This window comes from Falco cherrug, chromosome 1, assembly GCF_023634085.1.
Source record: "Falco cherrug isolate bFalChe1 chromosome 1, bFalChe1.pri, whole genome shotgun sequence".
NCBI classification, from domain to species: Eukaryota; Metazoa; Chordata; class Aves; order Falconiformes; family Falconidae; genus Falco; species Falco cherrug.
Window position 1 is genome coordinate 120480745 of NC_073697.1, and position 16881 is coordinate 120497625.

Consider the following 16881-nt stretch of genomic DNA (forward strand, 5'->3'; position numbering starts at 1 on the left):
GTCACGTGCGCATTGGCGGGGCGGAGGCGGGAACGGGCGGGGCGGGGCGATGACGCCATTCGGAGCGGGGAGGTTGATGGGCCTCTGCGCATGCGCGGAAGAGCGACGCGGCAGGTAGACCTTTCCTCCCGCGCTCGGGGCTCCCCTCAGTCCCTGGCCCGGCCTCCCCTCGGGTCCCGGGGCTCCCCGAAGATCCCAGGGCTCCCCTCAGGCCTCCGGGCTCCCCTCAGGCCTCCGGGCTCGCCTCAGGCCTGGATCTCCCCTCGGGCCCCGGGGCTCCCCTCAGGCCCCGGTTCTCCTCTCAGTTTCAGCTCTCCCCTCAGCCCCAAGGCCCGCACTGTGTCGGAGCAGGGCACCTCCACCACCACCTGGGTCATGAAGTGTTCAGTGGCCCCTGTTAGGGCACTCCCCGGGCCGCTGCTGGGCCTCGGCACCGACACAGGCCTGCCCGGGGTGTGGGGGAGCAGGAGGCGCAGGATGGGAAGGTTTCTGGGGGGGATTGGTGTGATCTGGGGTCTGTCTGCACAGTGGGAGCAGCCACCACTGGCTCCCAAAGGGCTCCAGGGAGTTCTGTCCCATCCCTCAGCCTCGCTGGAGGCACGGCGTGTGGTGCTGGGTCTCAGCGCAGAGGCCATGAAGATTAACCAGAACACTGTGCTGCAAGGAAAGAGGGTGACCCTGGTGCCATACACTTCTGCACATGTGCCCCGGTATGTGGCTCTTGTCCTCTGGATACTCTTGCACGATCTGATTTCACTTTCTTTAAACGGAGTGTGGTGTTCAGAAAGGGTGTTGGCTTGACAGCAGCAGGGCCCTCTTCTCCCAGGGAACCACATAGCAGAAAGAGCACTCTTAGAAAGGCAATCGGTTCTGTCCTCCGTGCCCAGCAGCAGACATCCATGGCAGGTGTGCCTTTTGCCAGGCCTGCTGACAAAGAGAATTTCATCTGTGCCACTGTGTACCCATGGAAAGGGAAATACCTGGCTGTGAGTGAACCACCAACACTTTCGTTTATTGATGTCTTTCCCTAATAACAGTGGAAGAGCAAAAATTCGATGTGTAAAACCAGATGGATGTTTGATAAATTAGAAGCAGGCAGTTTGTAAAGTGCTGGCCTGGGCAGCTGCAGCCTCAGCATAAAGATGCCAGTAGTGGTCTTCTTGTCAGTGTCCGGGAGATGCTGTATCGTTTGCAGTTGGGATGAAATGCACCGGAACTCAATGCTCAGTACTTTTTTAAAATACCAAGTTTGCATTGGGAACTCTGTCCATGCTGTGGCTTTGTCTGGAAACTTGCTACATTTCCACAGAGAACACTCATTCCTTTTTTAGGTAAGGGAGAAAGGCTTGTGGATACTTTTAAGTTGCCATGAATGCCAGGCTAGTGTTTCTGGAACCGATTTATGACAGCCTGATCCTTAGAGTGCCTGTGGAAATTAGCCTGCGATGCTATAGCTCAGGCAGTGATCTGGTTCTGGATCCTTTTGTCAGGTACCATGAGTGGATGCAGTCAGAGGAGCTGCAGCGCCTGACCGCCTCTGAACCACTCAGCCTGGAGCAGGAGTATGAGATGCAGTGCAGCTGGCGGGATGACGCAGACAGTGAGAATCTTAAACATTTTCTAAGGGTGGGTGGGAGTGGTGAGCAGGTCCCTTCTGCCCTGTAAAGACCCCACAGCGGCCTGAGAATGCCTGGTGAGTGGGCTCTACTGGTTGAAGCAGAGGGACCTTCTGTAATAGTAGCTTTGGACTGGCTTTCTATTTATAGCTGATATATGCCTAGGGAAGTAGAGAGTGGCCAGGGCTGTTGGTATCTTTTTTATGCAGTTTTTCAAAGATTACAGTGATTTACTTTCCATAGCATTACGAGCTGAGCTGGTCCTGCACAGTCAACACTCCCCAGGCCTGATTGTCATAAAAAGGTGGAAGGGGGTTGTATTTTTCCTTGAGAAATAAAAGGACTTCATAATTACCTGGTTGAGGTGTGTTGACTGAATTGGTTCCCTGGCTCTCCTACAGGTAATGAATCACTTCCCATAAAAGCCTGGTAGAAATTTAGTGAGCTAGAAGATATTGAGGCTGGCAAAGACCTCTGGAGCATTTGTCTTAGCTGGCATTAAAAGCCTTACTCAAAGCAGCAGTAATGTGGACTAGGTGAATCACTAGGTCTCAGTCTCTTGTGCATAAAACAGTTCTTTGCCCAAACTTGCTGCTGAGTGAGACGAGGCAAGGAGACCTCAGACATGGGGTGGAAGTTTTCGTGCTCCTTGAATAGGCTGTTCCTAGGCTTGGTGTCTGCATCACCCTCACAATGTTTAAAAATAATTCTTGGATTTCTATGGATGGGAGCAGGCACACTTGGCATGGGAAGCCCACTTGTTAATTCTTCCTTACTGTTAATGTGCACACTGTTGTTCCTCTGTCCATTGCATGCCTTTAATTTCATCCTTCAATAATCTGTGAATAATTATGAGCATGCCCTGAAAATGCTACTATCTTTTTGTTTTCCCCAGAGTGCACCTTCATTGTGCTGGACACGGAGCGGTGGTCTGGACAGGCATGTGCGGATGAGGACTGCATGGTGGGGGACGTGAATCTCTTCCTCACCAACCCTGAGGATCTGACTTTGGCCGAGATTGAAATTATGATTGCAGGTCAAGTTCTGCTTCATAGCTCGGATCTTTGTCACCATGGCTAAAGCCAGCTGCAAACAGATGTTATGTACAGCAGCTTTTTTTTCTCATTGCTTTACCATAGCTGTCCAGTCCTGATCAGCATCCTTTGCTGGTCCAGGTCACAGTCTTTTCTGAAAAGTGTCTGGCATAGCTAATTTGTCTTGTGTAACTGGATGCTGACTTCTGTGGCTGTCTCTTTCAGAGCCCAGCTACCGAGGCAGAGGGTTTGGCAAGGAGGCAACTCTGATGATGATGTCCTATGGTAAGGGTGGCTCAATGCACAGGAGCAGTCAGGATGTGATCTGGAAGCATATATTCCTAGTGATACAGACAGAGTAGTAAGGGATGCAACCCCAGAAGTTGGAGTCCTGTGCTTTCATAGATGTAGCAGCCGAGCAGCTGATAGGAATGCTTCTCTTTTTGCTTTCTTTTGCAGGAGTGAGAAACCTGGGGATCACCAAATTTGAGGCTAAGATTGGTCAGGAAAATGAAACCAGTATCTGCATGTTCAAAAAGCTTCATTTTAAGGAGGTGTGGTAACAGACTTATCTTACACCCAGAGAACGTGAGCAGCATTTGCCCTGTGACTGGGGCTGAGATGCTTTTCCTCTATGTGATGCAGGTTGCTGTGAACAGCGTTTTCCAAGAGGTGGCACTGAGGCTGGATGTCAGTGACCAGGAGAGACGATGGCTCCTGGAACAGACAAACCACGTGCAGGAGAAGAACTATGTTGAACTGACGCTGCCAGCTGGGGTGCTGGAGAGCTGACAGACACATCCAGACGCAGGCCTGGTTTCCCGTGAGGAGTTGGATGCTGTTGTGAGATCTGGATGGGGACGATGCCGGTGAGCCAACACTTTGCTGGACTTTTCATTCGTCCCCTTCGGTTACTTTGTCATTTTGTAAACTCTGCACCTTGTTGCACCAGCCGTACTGCCTGAAATTTGGACCTGCAGAACAGCTGCTGATTCACAGGCTTGACTAGGAATGACTGTAACCTTAACAAGCTGTTCCAGCAGAGCTTAAAATCATCAGCAGTTTCTGGACAAGCAGTGCCTCCAATTTCTGGATCAGCAGCACCCACTGCTTTTAGAACAGGATTCATCAGTTCAACAGAGGCAGCGTCAATAGGCTGGTAGCTAGGCTGTTTTCTCTTAAATAAAAAAAAAAAGATCTGAAGTGCCCAAGCACGATCTGGGAGCGGCGGGGCTCGGCTGCTTGGTTTGGCTGCCGAAAGAGTAGTTAGAAGTTGTAAAGGACAGCGGTGATTCTTTGAACCCTGTTCTCCGGGGTGTGGCAGGTTGTGGGGGGGTACAGCTGGAAGTGAGCGGCCCAGGTGTGGGTGAGCACAACCAAAGGGCAAGTTAACATGATAAAAAATTACTGATATCAGCAAACTGAAACTAGAGCAGAGCCTTGCCATGATCACTGCGTAACAGGGGCTGGCAGCTGCAGGAGGCTGCTGAGACAAAGCCCCCTGAGCTTCAGGGCCATGCTTTGGACCTGGAAACCTCAGACCATCATTGAAGGGATATTGCACTTCATTTTACCAGGCTGCTTTTATGAGAGCAAGGAGGAGGAGAGCACAACTGAAAGACAACAGTATAGTAATCCCCGTCTTCAGGGAACTCCAGGCTTGCTCTGCTGAGCCTGGAGGCTCTGTTCCCTGCTCTGCAGTAACATGAATGGGGAGAAAAATACCTCTTAACTGGGGGCAGATATATTTAGGGCAGGAGCTAGCCAGCCAGCCTCTGCTGTGCTGTGTTGGAGCTCTGTGGCTGAAGAAGAGGCACTGCCTGACTCCCACTGGACAGACTTTTTAATGCAGTTATTTAGCCTGACCTTTCCTGCCCTACACAGCAAGCTTTCCACAGCAGGGAAGCTTGCTAAGAGAAGACAGAAGGCAAGGAGGATAACTGATGCTCCTGTGTGTTTTACCACTGTAAATAGCAGCCATAATAGCTAATTCCAGACCAGAAATTAGGCAGTATCAGGTAACAGCTTTCAGATTTTCCCAGGGATGTTTTTATCAGAAATTGGTAGACTATGGAATTTTTCGTGTGGCTGTGCCTGTACTTTTAGGGCCTGGGGTTTTTAGTTTTCCAATTTTAGTTAATTTAAATGCATCATTCCTTGACCAATATTAAAACCAAGCGTGGGAACAGTGTATCATGGTATTTTAAACAACAAGTATTTAATGTGGATTTAGTTGTAGCGAAAGCTTTGTGTGGTACTAAAGTGAAGAGCGGCTCTACTTCCAGCTGGGATTACCGTGACAAGGGCTACTAATCCTCATGCTCTCCGTCACCTGCTGCAGGCAGGAATGGATTCTGTCCCCCAGAACAAGATTTGCAGAACCTGCTGGGTGAACTGCTGGCTCTGTGCTTCTTCTGTAGAGCATTTCATCCCTCTTCCAAAGAGGCAAGGTCAGACTGGCAGGAGAGATGTAGCTGGGGTGGAATTTGCTCCCCTAAAAAGTGACTAAGGTGGGAAAAAATACTTTCAACCTCTGCTGCCAGGGCCAAGGCGGGCACAGCAAAACCGCGCTGCCCTCCCCAGCCCTGCCACAGCTCCCCATGCCCGGCTGGTTGCTCCGGAGCCAGTAAGCGCCCCACTTGGCATCCCTGGTCCCCCAGCAACGCTGCTGCAGTCCTCCGCCTCCATGGGCGGCTGGGAAAAGCCTTCGCCCTGGCAACCCAAACAAAGTTGGGTCTGTCCTGGAGCAGCAGCCCTTCCCTGGGCTGGGGGGGGTGGGAGGGCTCCCCAGCAGGGCTCAACCAGGGTTCTCACAGGGAACCAAGTCCCCAGGCTGCTCTGATGAGGCAGAGAGGGGAAAAAATGCTTGCAGGACCCACTGGCTGCTCCCACTGCTGACCTGCACAGCAGCCCCAGCTTACAGCATGGTCCCAGGCAGGGACACCCTGCTTGCCCCAGCAGGGTGAGGGTGACAAAAGGGGACAGTGGCTCAACTCTACTCAGCAGTCCTACCACAAAGCACACGACTTTGGAGGATGAGGCAGATTGAAATGGGTTCCCCCAGCTCCCAGGGGAGAGCAAGAGCCTGCACACCCCCCACAGATGTGGTGGTACTTTGTCACTTAGTTATCAGTTGAGCTGCAGACCTCTGACCGCTCATCTGCTCAAAGAGAGGAGCTTGCCTAGGGGTTTGGAGCAAGAAATAAGGCTTTGCAGAAGGGGAGAGAACAAAGGTGCCAGGCAGAGGCCAGGGCTGCGGGTCCACAGCTCTCCCTAGCCCCTGCTGAGAGCACAGCCCTGCCTTGCCCTCAGGAAGCCACTGTCCCCCCAGTGCCACCAGCCTGGCCACAGAGCCACAGCACAACCCCCACACACTCGCCTGCTGTGGCAGGCAGGCCTAGCTTGGCTGTGTATGAGCTGCCCTGTGGGGGCTTAAAAACAGCCCTGGGCAGCCGTCAGGGTGGCAGAGCCCTGGGGGGGCCCTGGCCCCACCACACTATGCCCCCAGCCGCTGCACCAGCCCCACACTGAAACCCCTCTCTGCCCTGCTGTTCTCGCTCCCCAGGCAGGGCTAAGATCATCAATTCAGAGGGACAAACAACCCTCTCCCCATCATCCCCCCTGCCTTCCCCCAACCCAGGATGCAACCCTGGGGCTCAGGCTCACCCCAACCCCCCACCCCCCCCGAAGGGCTGGGGCAGACTTGGGCTACCCCCAGCAGAACTGCCGCCCTCCCACCCAGCCAGCAGACACAGATTAGAGCCTTGCATCACCCCCCTGCACTCCCGGGGGGATTAGAGCCCTTTAATCACCCTAAGGCATTAACCCATACTGGGACCAGCCGGTCCCTCCCTGATCCCCCCCAGCCTGGCCCCGATCCCCCCAGCAAGTGCCGAGGGGCAACCCAAGCAGCCCCAGTGTCCCCTGTCACTGGGAGCTTTACCTGGCTCTCCCCTCGGCCCCCATGGCACAGCAAGCCCCCCGACGAGCCCCCGCATGCCCGCGGGCTGGGGAAGGATTTAAGCCTTAAACCAGACACATGAAGTCAGGAAGGTTTATTCCAGTAAACAGAATTTCTCTTGAGCTTGACAGTACAACAACACCTGATCGCAACACATGGAAACAAAACATCCACAGGAAGAATTTCCACAAAATACATTAAAAAAATAAACAGTGTGATTGGAAAACTCTTATATTTTGGAAAAAAGTCTATTGAGAAGCCTTTAAATTAAACAGTATCAGATTCAAACCCTGATCGGCTCTGTCTCCAGGAGTGAGCGGGAGCAAAGGAGATGATTATTGCTGCTGCACTGGCTCCAGACACCCTCTCCTCTCCCAAAATAGCCCCGGGGGCAGGGGGCTCCCCACCATGCTGGGCACCCTGAGGACAGGGTCATCATGGACGGAGCTTGCCAGGCAGGGGCAAATACCCCCGGGGGGAATCGCTGTGGTCAGTGGCCAGGCAGGTGGGGTTTGCTAAGTCACTAGAAGCCTCAGGTTTTGCAGTTAAAGGGCAAGGGGGGGGTGGGGGGTGGGGGGTGGAGCTTAAATGGAGATGGGGTTTGGGGTGGGGGAAGGACCAGGGAACAGCAGGGATCAAAAAGTGTTGAGCATTGGGCCACCCCAAATCCTTGATCCCCCCCTTGTGCAGGGCTTCATGGCAGGGCTGGAGGAGCACCTCAGGGCTGGGCTCAGAGGAGGGGGCACCCCCCGGCCCTCTTTAGCCTAAAACCACTGCCCAGGACCCCGCTGCAGGGATGCTCGCTGGCCACTGAGCCCCGTCACTTAGGTCAGGGTGGTGGGGAGCAGCTCTGCATCCCTGCCAGGAGCCTATGGCAGGGAGGAGGGGGGTGCGGGGGGGGTGTATGAGGCTGGGGGGCCAGCAGACCCTCACCCTGCCTTGGGGTCTTCACAGGTTGCTGAACAGTTCGTTTTTCTTGCTCCAGTCCATCTGGGGTGCCCGCTTACTGGTGCGCTTCTGGTGCGCTCGCTCCTTGGCCACTGCCAGCGGGATGTCAAGGTCCAGGAGGGAGCCAGATGCCGAATGGCGCTTGTCACCCTCCTGCGTGTCAGGCTGGAGGGCAAGAGGCTGTGTCAGCCCCACTGTGCCCCCCAGGACAGCCCCACGGTGGGGGCTCAGCCCAGACCCTGCTTCCCAGCCACTGCTTCCCCCCCCACCCTGCACCCCCAGCCCTACCTCGCTGTGGGTCTCGCCGGAGTCAGGGGACACGGCCAGCAGCCCGGGGCTGGATGGGCTCTCAGACACCGAATTGGACCGCAGCTCTCCGCTGTTCTCCTGCCGGGGAGCAGGGACTCAGTGTGAGCAGGGGGCTCCAGCCCTGGAGTTTGGGAACAGCCCCCAGAGTTGCAAGTCCCACCTGGGGGGCTGTGAAATCTGTCCTCCCAACACATAATCCTCCATGAACTCCAGGCTCAGAAATACCTCCAGGGCTGCCCATCCGAGGCAGGGAAGGATTAAACCCCAGCCTGACTGCCCCAGCTTTACAGGAGGAGGAGGGCGGCTGCAGGGCTGGATGCCACTTCCCTGCAGCAGCACAAGGGCTGCCGGCCCTGCAGCATCATGAGGATGGAGGAGGAAGAGGAGGAAGGCAGGCACTGCAGCCACCTCCATGACATCCAGCACTCCAAGCAATCCCCTTCCTGGGGGTTGGACCAGCTCCCAGTCCCCTTCCCAGTAGCACCTGCTCTTGTGTGGCACCCTCAGAGCATTGCAGTCCCTGGTGGCACCACCCACCCATGGGCAGGGGGGACACCTGAACAGGGAGGATCCCTGGCTGGAGACTGGCATAGATGGAATTAAAAGCAAGATGAGGCTCTCTTACCTTCCCTATATCACCATTGGCAACTGGTTCTGGCAAGGGACCTGCAGGGCGAGGACACAGGCACTGGGTGAGGATGCATTTCCTCTGTCCCCTCACCATCGGCACAGCAGAGCCCAGTGCTCACCCGACACTACCCAGGGTCCAGCCGGCTCCCAGATTTTTTAACCGACCCCTCACCACCAACCCCACAGCATGGGGAGATGCTGCCAGGCACCAGGCACATCCCCACAATGACAGCCATGATGTGGAGCCCAGTGAGACGCACCTCGTCCCCCACTGGGAGAGCAGGGAGGGGGGCCACAGCTGAGCCAAAATTGTGGAGGAGAGTGAAGGGTGGCTGCTGCCTGTTCACTCCCCAAGCCATAAACCCTGCCAAAGTGCAACCAGGGCCATAAACCCGCCCTCATGCAGAGCCCACGCCAGCCCCACCACCCGGGCACAGGGCTCACAGCCAGGCAGAGAGATGCCAAAGCCGGGTGACCTTGCTTGGCCCCAGGGTGATGAGACCTCCACCTCCCAGGGCTTGGGGACTCCCCAAGCACCCCCAGGTTTGGTGACAAAGTGACACAGAGCCAGCAGAGGTGGCACAACCCTCAGCCCACCTGTCAGGTGCTCCTCTGATGGCACCACCTTGCACTTCTTGAAGAACTCATCTGTGAGGACATCCACCACCAGCAGCCTGGTCTCGTCACCGCTCGCCTTGATGGCTGCCACCACATCAGCATGCTGCTTGCCCTCCATGCACACCCCGTTCACCTGTGGGCATGGCACCATGTCACTGCGGGGGCCAGGGGACATCTGCCCCTTGGAAGCTCTGCCAAAGGGGTGGGTACCAGCCTTGGTACCAGTCACACCCCCAGCACGGCCACCCTGCAGGTATCTGCAGCCTTGCAGGGATTAGCGGTGAAGCCAGGAAAACCTCATTAAAAGCAGATTTTCCTCTCAGTGATTAGCACAGGATCGTACAGGCAAAGCTGGCAGGAAGCACCCAGCAGGGCAGGGACCCCAGGCTGGCACAGGAGATGGGCAGCATGGGCAAGCCACGAAGCCCTGGCACCATGCCACAGTCCCCACAGACCCCAAAGCTTTGCCCCAAATGTGGCAGCAGCCCCACACCCTGGTGAGCAGCAGGGCTGGGGCTCAGCCATTCTTTGTGCTCACAGGTCATCATCCTGCCTGGCACAAACCCTGTCCCTGTCCCCACCCTGGTCATGGCTGGCAGCAGGACTTGGGCCATGGTGCACCTTGTCCTCAGCCTGCCCCACCCCAGAGACAGCTCAGGGACACTCCTGCTCCTGGCAGGGGACAGTGCTACCACCACTCAACCCACAGCCAGCTACTTAGTGCCCAGCCCCAGCCCCTCCGTGGTGCTGTGTCCCTGGGTGAGGACCAGCAAGTATGAGTCACCAGTGGTGCCAGGGACACCATACACCTTCCCAGCAAAGGGCAGCTCCCTCCTGGGCACCGGCATGCAAGGGAGCACCTTGATTTTTGGTGAGACCCCCTGCCGCCCAAGCATACCTCAATGATGCGGTCCTGGGGGGACAGCCCTGCTGCCTCAGCTGGCGACTCAGGGTCCACAGCACGCACGTACTGCCCCAGGCGGCTCTTGTCACTGTGCAGGTTGAAGCCGTAGCCATTGGGACCCTTCTTCATGTGGCACAGCCGAGGCCGCAGCTCCACCTGTAATGGGGACAGCCTGTGGGAGAGCTGCTCCTGGACCCCCTCCCCAAATACCCAGGGGCAGCACCAGGACCACCAGGCATCCGTTCAGGTAGCAGGGGCACCATGCTCAGGTGGCCACCTGCACCCCAGACACCTCAAGCTGGGATACAGGGTGTCAGAACACCCTACGAACCCAGGCTGTACTTAACTAATTAGGTGCAGGGCACACTAATTGCAACAAACCGTTCAAGAAACTTGTTATTATGTGTGTCCCCAGACCACGCTCTTCCTTTTGGCATCAGGGCTGCAACTGCCACATGAAGGTGGAAGAGGAAACGGAGCCCAGGCTGCTGGGAAGCACCCCCACCCCACCTGTCCCCTCCATCACCCCCTCCATCACCCCCTCAACAGCAAACCCAACCGTGAGACCAGCGGGACCCCCCACCCCAAAGCAACCTGCAGCCATTGCCAGCAGCAAAGGGGCACACAGGGCTTGGGCAGGGAGCCAGGATCCAGACGGAGCAGCCCCGATGCAGAGAAGCTCCAATGTCCCAGCACAACCCTCCATGATTGCAAAAGAGAAACCAGTTCGACCGGGGCAGCACGACATGGGATGTTCATCTCTCCAGGAGGCAACACCCAGCTCATCTGTACCCGGTTTCACCCTGACCCACGGATCTGCCAGCACCCGGAGCCAGGAAACAACAGCAGCCACAGCCCCAAGCCCGTGGCCCCCAGGAGTCCTTTAAGAGCACAGCTGCCCACACTGCAAGCAGCAGGGAGAAGCAGGAGCATCCCCAGGAGCATGGCAAATAGGAGCTGTCTTCGCTTGCCCAGTGGGGAGTGGGATGCCCAGGAAGCATCCCAGGAACCAGGTGACAAGAGCCAGCCACCTGCACACAGCACAGAACTGCTCTGACCCCAGCACCCAACCACCACTTCACGTATTTATATACAAAATGGTTTGATTCTGCCTTGATCACCAGCTCTGGGCTTTGGTAGGGCTCTCCCAGCAGCCAAGCCACATTCCAACTCTTGAAATATCCCTCACCAGGAGGTTTAGTATTTATTCTTCCTTCCAAGATTGTTTTTTCTCCCTTGGTACCCATAGTGTCACCAGGGGCACACAATGCAGGAATTTCCCCTACCATGCCTCCACCTTCCTGCTCTTTACGTCCTGTACAGCGCCATCACTTCTTGCTATGGAATCCTCTTTGACCCCTGCCAGGAAAGCCTGGTCCTCAAGGTGCTGGCACCCCTCACCTGGTGCTACAGAATCCTCTTTGACCCCTGCCAGGAAAGCCTGGTCCTCAGGGTGCTGGCACCCCTCATCCAGCAACACCGCAGTGGCACAGGTCCCACATGGGCCAAGGTGATGCATTTGCAATCGCCAAGCCAAACGCTGTGATGAAATCCCATCCTCCTGCACAAATGCCTTCCTGCAGAGTCAAGGCCGGCTGCCACCCAGCACCACTCACCAGCACCCCAGGTGCAGGTAAGCACCCAGCCGGGAAGCGAAGGCCAGCCCAGGATGGCACAGCATGAGCAATGCCTGGTGCAACAGTCCGGCTGCACCCCAAGCCAGCGGTGTCTCCCTGGCACACCCACAGGTTCCCTGCCTGGGTGGAAGATTGCAACACCTCGACTTCACCCCAGCCACCCTTTGGTCCCCCATGCCAGGGGCTGAGCTGTGGGCTCTGCCCCAGTCCCAGGTGGCAGCAGGCTCACAGGGTGCCCAGGCTGCTGTGATTGCACCCTCCACGCCGGCAGCAATCCCTAGTGACACTGCGGACAGGGAAGACCTGCACCAAAGCCAAGGAAGGGGAGCTGCTGGAGCCTGGAGGAAGGCAGCATCTCCCCAGGTGCCTGCCCCAGCCTGGCCCTGGGAAGGGGATTCAGGGTCTGTGAGCACCCACACTCCCAGCACCCATGGCAGCACCACGGGGCTGCTCCATGCCAGCAGCCTGGGACAAAGCCAGAGGGAGCAAGTGGCACTGGCAGTGCTCCCGGGTGAGGAGGAGGAGGGAGGACTTCACTCCCACCCGCACCAACAAAGCCCTGGCACCCAGGCTCCATAAAGAGGGGGGGGGGGGGGGGGTGTAGGACACACAACAGCCCTGTAGATGCCCCGGGGCAGGGGGGACAGGTCACAGCAACAGGGAAGCACCAAGGCAAAGGCAGGAGCACCCAGTGCCAGAGCAGCCCAGCCAAGCCATGACCTGGCCTCTCCCGCATGCTCCCCCAGTGGCTGGTAGCCCCCCCAGCCCAGCATGCCAGTCTGCCTTTGCCCTCCCCCACCCCCACACCATGCCAGCAGAAACCCTATGGGTAGCCACCATTCTGCTACCCAAAAGCAAAATATAAATGCATCTGACCCTCATCCTGCCAGTCCACAGGGGGAATACCCTGCACCCCTCCAGCCCAAGGTCCCCCTGGTCAGAAGGGACCCGAGGTGAGAGGGTTTGGGGTCAACACCCAGGATGCAGAGAGCCCCACAGCTGTGGGGACAGGAGCTGGAACACAGGAAAACGGAACTGCCCCTGATTTCTATAAGCTTTTGCATCCTCTCCTCCAGCGCCAGCCGCCCTCCTGCTGTGCTGGGGCACAGATTAGCCGGCAGAGCCTTGTTCCAGGCAATTACAACCTCCGGTGGGGGAAGCTGGACACAGCCCCCAGCATGGGCACGCTGTGCCAACCCCCTCCTCTGCTTCCAGGGTGGCAGAGGGACATCTCCTTCCCCCCGGAGATGCCCACTTGGGATGGGATGCTTGGCAGCATTGCATCCCCCTGATCCTGCCCTGGAACAGGACTTGGGACACCTCCAGACCCTTCTCCTTCCAGAAGTGGGCGAAACCATCCCTTCCCAGCACCTTCAGCCACCTGGCAGGACTAGTGGCCCCAGGGTCATGGGGACATATGCCAGGACCCACTCCCTGGCTCCCAGCTCCCCAGCAGCAAATTCAGGACAGTTTTGGAAGCCCCAAGTCCCAGGAAACTCCCCACAGCCCTGCAAGCAGCAACAAGCCCTCAGTAGCAGCATTCCTGGTTACTCAAAGAGAAACACAACGGCTCCCAGAACGCCTGGGCCAGCAAATTCACACGGATCCTGAAATCTGGCGCACGCATTCGGGCTTCATACAAAGGGGATGCAAAGCAGCCTCCTTGCAGCATCCCCGTCACGTCCCGTTTGACTGGAGCTGCTTTTCATGCAGCTGCCTTGAGAGGAAATTTAATTCACTTCCCAATTAAACACCAGCTACCCCCAGTGCAATGCTCCCAAACGCAGGGGGATATGCCCCCTGTTACGCCCCCAAACCCAGCTTTGGAAGGCTTACGTGGATTTTACAAGAAAGAACGAGCATTGCTGGCAGGGAGGGCTCTAATTTAGCACTAAATTTGCTAGAGGGAAGCCTGGGACTGTCAGCAAAAGTCTTACCCTGGTAAAAGCAGCCCCAGCCCACACCAGGGTGCTGGGCTGGCAGCTGCCGGTGCTGCTCCGCTAACACCGTGTGGTTTGCATGAAGCTTTCTGAAGACACTCCTGAGCAGCTGAAGCCTCCGGAAACACAGGCGGGGGAGGACAAACTGTCACAGCTCTGCACTGAGCGCTGGGGACAGTCCCTGCAGCACAGGGCCCCCAGAAGCAGGGCTGGCCTTGGGGGTGTCAAACCATTGCCTTGCTGGCTCAGCACAGCAGAAGAAGGGTGAATGGATCAGCTCCCCACATGCCCTCAGGGGGAGCCAACACTTCTACCCCAGCATCAGGGGGATCTGCAAGCCCAGGGTTTTATAGGAATGAGAAGGGAGCCCATGAAGACCCCTCCAAAAACTTCTCAGCCCATGCCCAGCACTGGGGGCCATGGGGGTGCCCAAGCCCCCCGGCACAGGGAGGGTCCTGACTGCACAGAACCCAGCAAAGTTTGGAGAGATCCTGCCTGACCGTGGGAGATGTTAAAGCCTAGCTTGGCCCCAGGCAGGGTGTGGGTGCTGTGCACCAAGCGTCTCCAGGCTCGTTAAGCAAATAAATACAAGTCTAGCCCAATAAAGCAAACAGGACTCTGACACATGCAAACCTCCCGCTCCCCACCACAGCGATCCCTGGGGAATCCCACCAACCCTGGGGCTGGGATGGGCTGCTGGGGGGATGGGGCGGCAGGCACCGGCTGCCCGCCAGCAGACAGAGAACAGGCACACCAGTGTGTTCCTGGCTCACCAGAGAGAAATCCCTTTCTGCCTGCTCTGGCTTGGCATCCCGCCCAGCATCTTCCCACCCTGCTTGGTGGGGTGTCTCCAAACCCGCTTGTCTTTGCTCTCCCACCCTGAGCACTGGGCCCTGCTCCTAGCCACAAGATTTCCTGCTACCTGTTGACAAACCGTCCAGGGCTGTGTGGCAACGTCACCCCATGTCACCCGCACCACCCACTTCCTGCTCCCGTGCAGAGAGAAACCACCTGTGGTAACTGCACCAGCTGCGCCCTGAGCCTGTCCCCCCAGAGCCACGGGGCAGCTCCAGCCAGGGCTGGCCCCCCACAAAAGCATCTCCAGCTTCACAAGCCCTTTGCACAGCCCCTGTGAGCAAGCAACCACCCCACAGCGTCTTGGGGCTCCATCGCCCCCAGGAACTGCACACCCTCAGCCCCCCCAAGCCTGGCAGGTGACTTGCCCGAGCTTCATTAACTACATCCCTTTATTTTTTCCCAGCCCACAGAGAGATCTGGGAGTGGAAAGCACAGCACAGACTGTCTCACCGACCCGAGGGAACACTGGCACCGTGACATACAGAGAGCATGCTTCCCCGGTGTGGGCCAGCACCGCAGACCGGCATGGGGCCAGACCTGAGGGACCAGAGATGCCATGGGGGACAGCGAGCCAGCAACAGGGGCAGAACCTGGTTATTCCCACCTGAACAAGCCCATCTTCAAGGTGCCAGGCAGGGAGGACACCAGCACCCTGCAGCGGATCAGCCTCACCAGGGGCAATGGGCAGCCAGCATGAGGCTGAAGTCCAGCAGGAGACACAGCAAAAAAGCACCAGATCCTCAGCAAAGCCCTGCGTGACAATGGCACAGCAAGGCACCAAGGCCTGCCCGGGGCTCAGCATCAGTGCTGGAAGGGCCCATGGCCCCAACCCCTCACAGCTGGCCTTTGGGAGCAGGTCCTGAGAGGGACCCCCACCTCAGGGACACCAGAAGCCTGCTTCCCGGGAAGACCATCCGCATTTCTGTTGTAGCAACAAACACGTCTTTGCTAGATAAATAAAACCCAGTATTATCTTCAGCAGCCCAGAGCGTCTCTTAGGAACCGCTCCGGACAGGAAAGGTCAGCTATTTCTCAATTCCTCACCTTTTTACATCACTTTGTTTCAACTGCCAACTCCCACGCCTTCCTGCATTAGTGTGTGTCTGTACTCAGGGGACCAACCGGATCAGTCCCCCCTGCCCAGGAAGGGATCCACCATCACTGCTCCGCAGCAGAGACCAGACACGCTCAGGACACGAGTGACCACCAACAACACCTGCAGTGACAAAACCTACCCTCTGCCACAGCTTTTATTGTTGTATTTTGGAGCGGTTGATGCCAGCCCAGCCCCGGGCATCTCCCACACTCCCTGGTGCTTTTCTCACCGCGTTTTACCAGCCCTGCATCACAGGGATGGGCCGAAGGGCTCCGGGACACCGGGCTGCTCCGTTAGGGGCCCCGGCAGACCGGTGCCTGCCAGCCGCCGCTCCTCGCCCGAGGCGGCTGGGATAGGAAAGTATTAGAGAAGGAAGAAATATTGAAAAATTAAAATAAAAAAGGAAAAGCAGCAAGGCGCGGCGGCGCCCGGTGCTCATGGGGAGCCGCTTTTAAAGCGAAGCGAAAAAGAAAGAACCGAGAGCGAAACCACGCTGGGGGAGGCTGGGGCAGACGAGGCGGCTGCTGCTCCCGCCCGCTCGGCTGGAAGGCGACCACCAGGGCCTGTCCCGGAAGGCGCTGACCCCCTCCCGCTCCGGACGCCACTCCCACCCCCCCTCCAAAACTCGGCTGCCCCCGGCCGCCCTTTTACCCTCTGGCCGCCGCCGCTGGGCTCCCGCGCCGCGGGCTCCGCCGGCTCCGGCGCCGCCTGCCCGCCGCCCACGGGGGGCTCGGCACCCGCCCCGCCCCGCTTCTGCAGCTGCTCGTCGGCCACCGGGTCCACGACGAGGAGGCTGACGGCCCCGGCAGCGGCACGGATGCGCTCCACCACCTGCTGATGGCTCTCCCGCTCCACGTTCTCGCCATCCACCTCCAGCAGCCGGTCCCCGGCCCGCAGCCCCGAGCGCTCGGCCGGCGAGCCGGCCTCCACCAGCCGGATGAACTGGCCCGGCTTGCCCTTCTCGCCGTGCAGGTGGAAGCCGTAGCCGTCCGGCCCCCGCTCCAGGCGGCACAGCCGCGCCGCGGGGCCCGCGCTGTTGCTCATGGCGGGAGGGGCGGGAGCGGCTCCGCCGCCCGTCCCCGCCGCCCGCGCTGAGCGCCTCTGCGCGGCGGCCCCCAGCGTCGATCTTATACCAAAGGGCGGGGCGCGGCAGGAGCGACGGCCAATCAGAGAGAGGGGCGGGGGGAGACCCGCCAAACAAGGAGCCCGGCGGGGCGGAGCCTGTATTGCTAGGGGGTGTTATTATGCAAATCATCACCCAGGGGGTGGGGCTATGCAAATATTCCCTCGTTCCGCTGGGGCTGCCCCGACGTGTAGCTGCCGGTGCCCT

The 16881-nt window shown here is 57.9% G+C and overlaps 2 protein-coding genes across 4 annotated transcripts; one reads left to right on the plus strand and one right to left on the minus strand.

Annotated features, from left to right (window-relative positions):
- The first annotated feature begins 53 nt into the window (after positions 1-53).
- NAT9 (N-acetyltransferase 9 (putative)) lies at positions 54-4878 on the plus strand. Of its 2 annotated transcripts, none has more exons than XM_055725255.1 (7): positions 54-114; positions 587-710; positions 1491-1600; positions 2512-2652; positions 2876-2935; positions 3110-3204; positions 3296-4878. In XM_055725255.1, exons 2-7 carry the CDS (start codon positions 634-636, stop codon positions 3440-3442), a joined length of 630 nt encoding a protein of 209 aa, XP_055581230.1. In that variant the 5' UTR covers positions 54-114; positions 587-633; the 3' UTR covers positions 3443-4878. The 2 variants fall into 2 exon arrangements, with proteins under 2 accessions (XP_055581230.1, XP_055581220.1); XM_055725245.1 differs by having other exon boundaries at positions 60-114; positions 529-710.
- Positions 4879-6690: 1812 nt separating this feature from the next.
- NHERF1 (NHERF family PDZ scaffold protein 1) lies at positions 6691-16661 on the minus strand. Of its 2 annotated transcripts, none has more exons than XM_055725227.1 (6): positions 16203-16661; positions 10015-10176; positions 9096-9249; positions 8494-8534; positions 7848-7949; positions 6691-7724 (listed from the first exon to the last, which is right to left on the minus strand). In XM_055725227.1, the coding sequence occupies exons 1-6, from the start codon at positions 16593-16595 to the stop codon at positions 7560-7562; spliced, it is 1017 nt and encodes a 338-aa protein (XP_055581202.1). In that variant the 5' UTR covers positions 16596-16661; the 3' UTR covers positions 6691-7559. The 2 variants fall into 2 exon arrangements, with proteins under 2 accessions (XP_055581202.1, XP_055581210.1); XM_055725235.1 differs by having other exon boundaries at positions 7848-7946; positions 16203-16660.
- Positions 16662-16881: the final 220 nt, after the last annotated feature.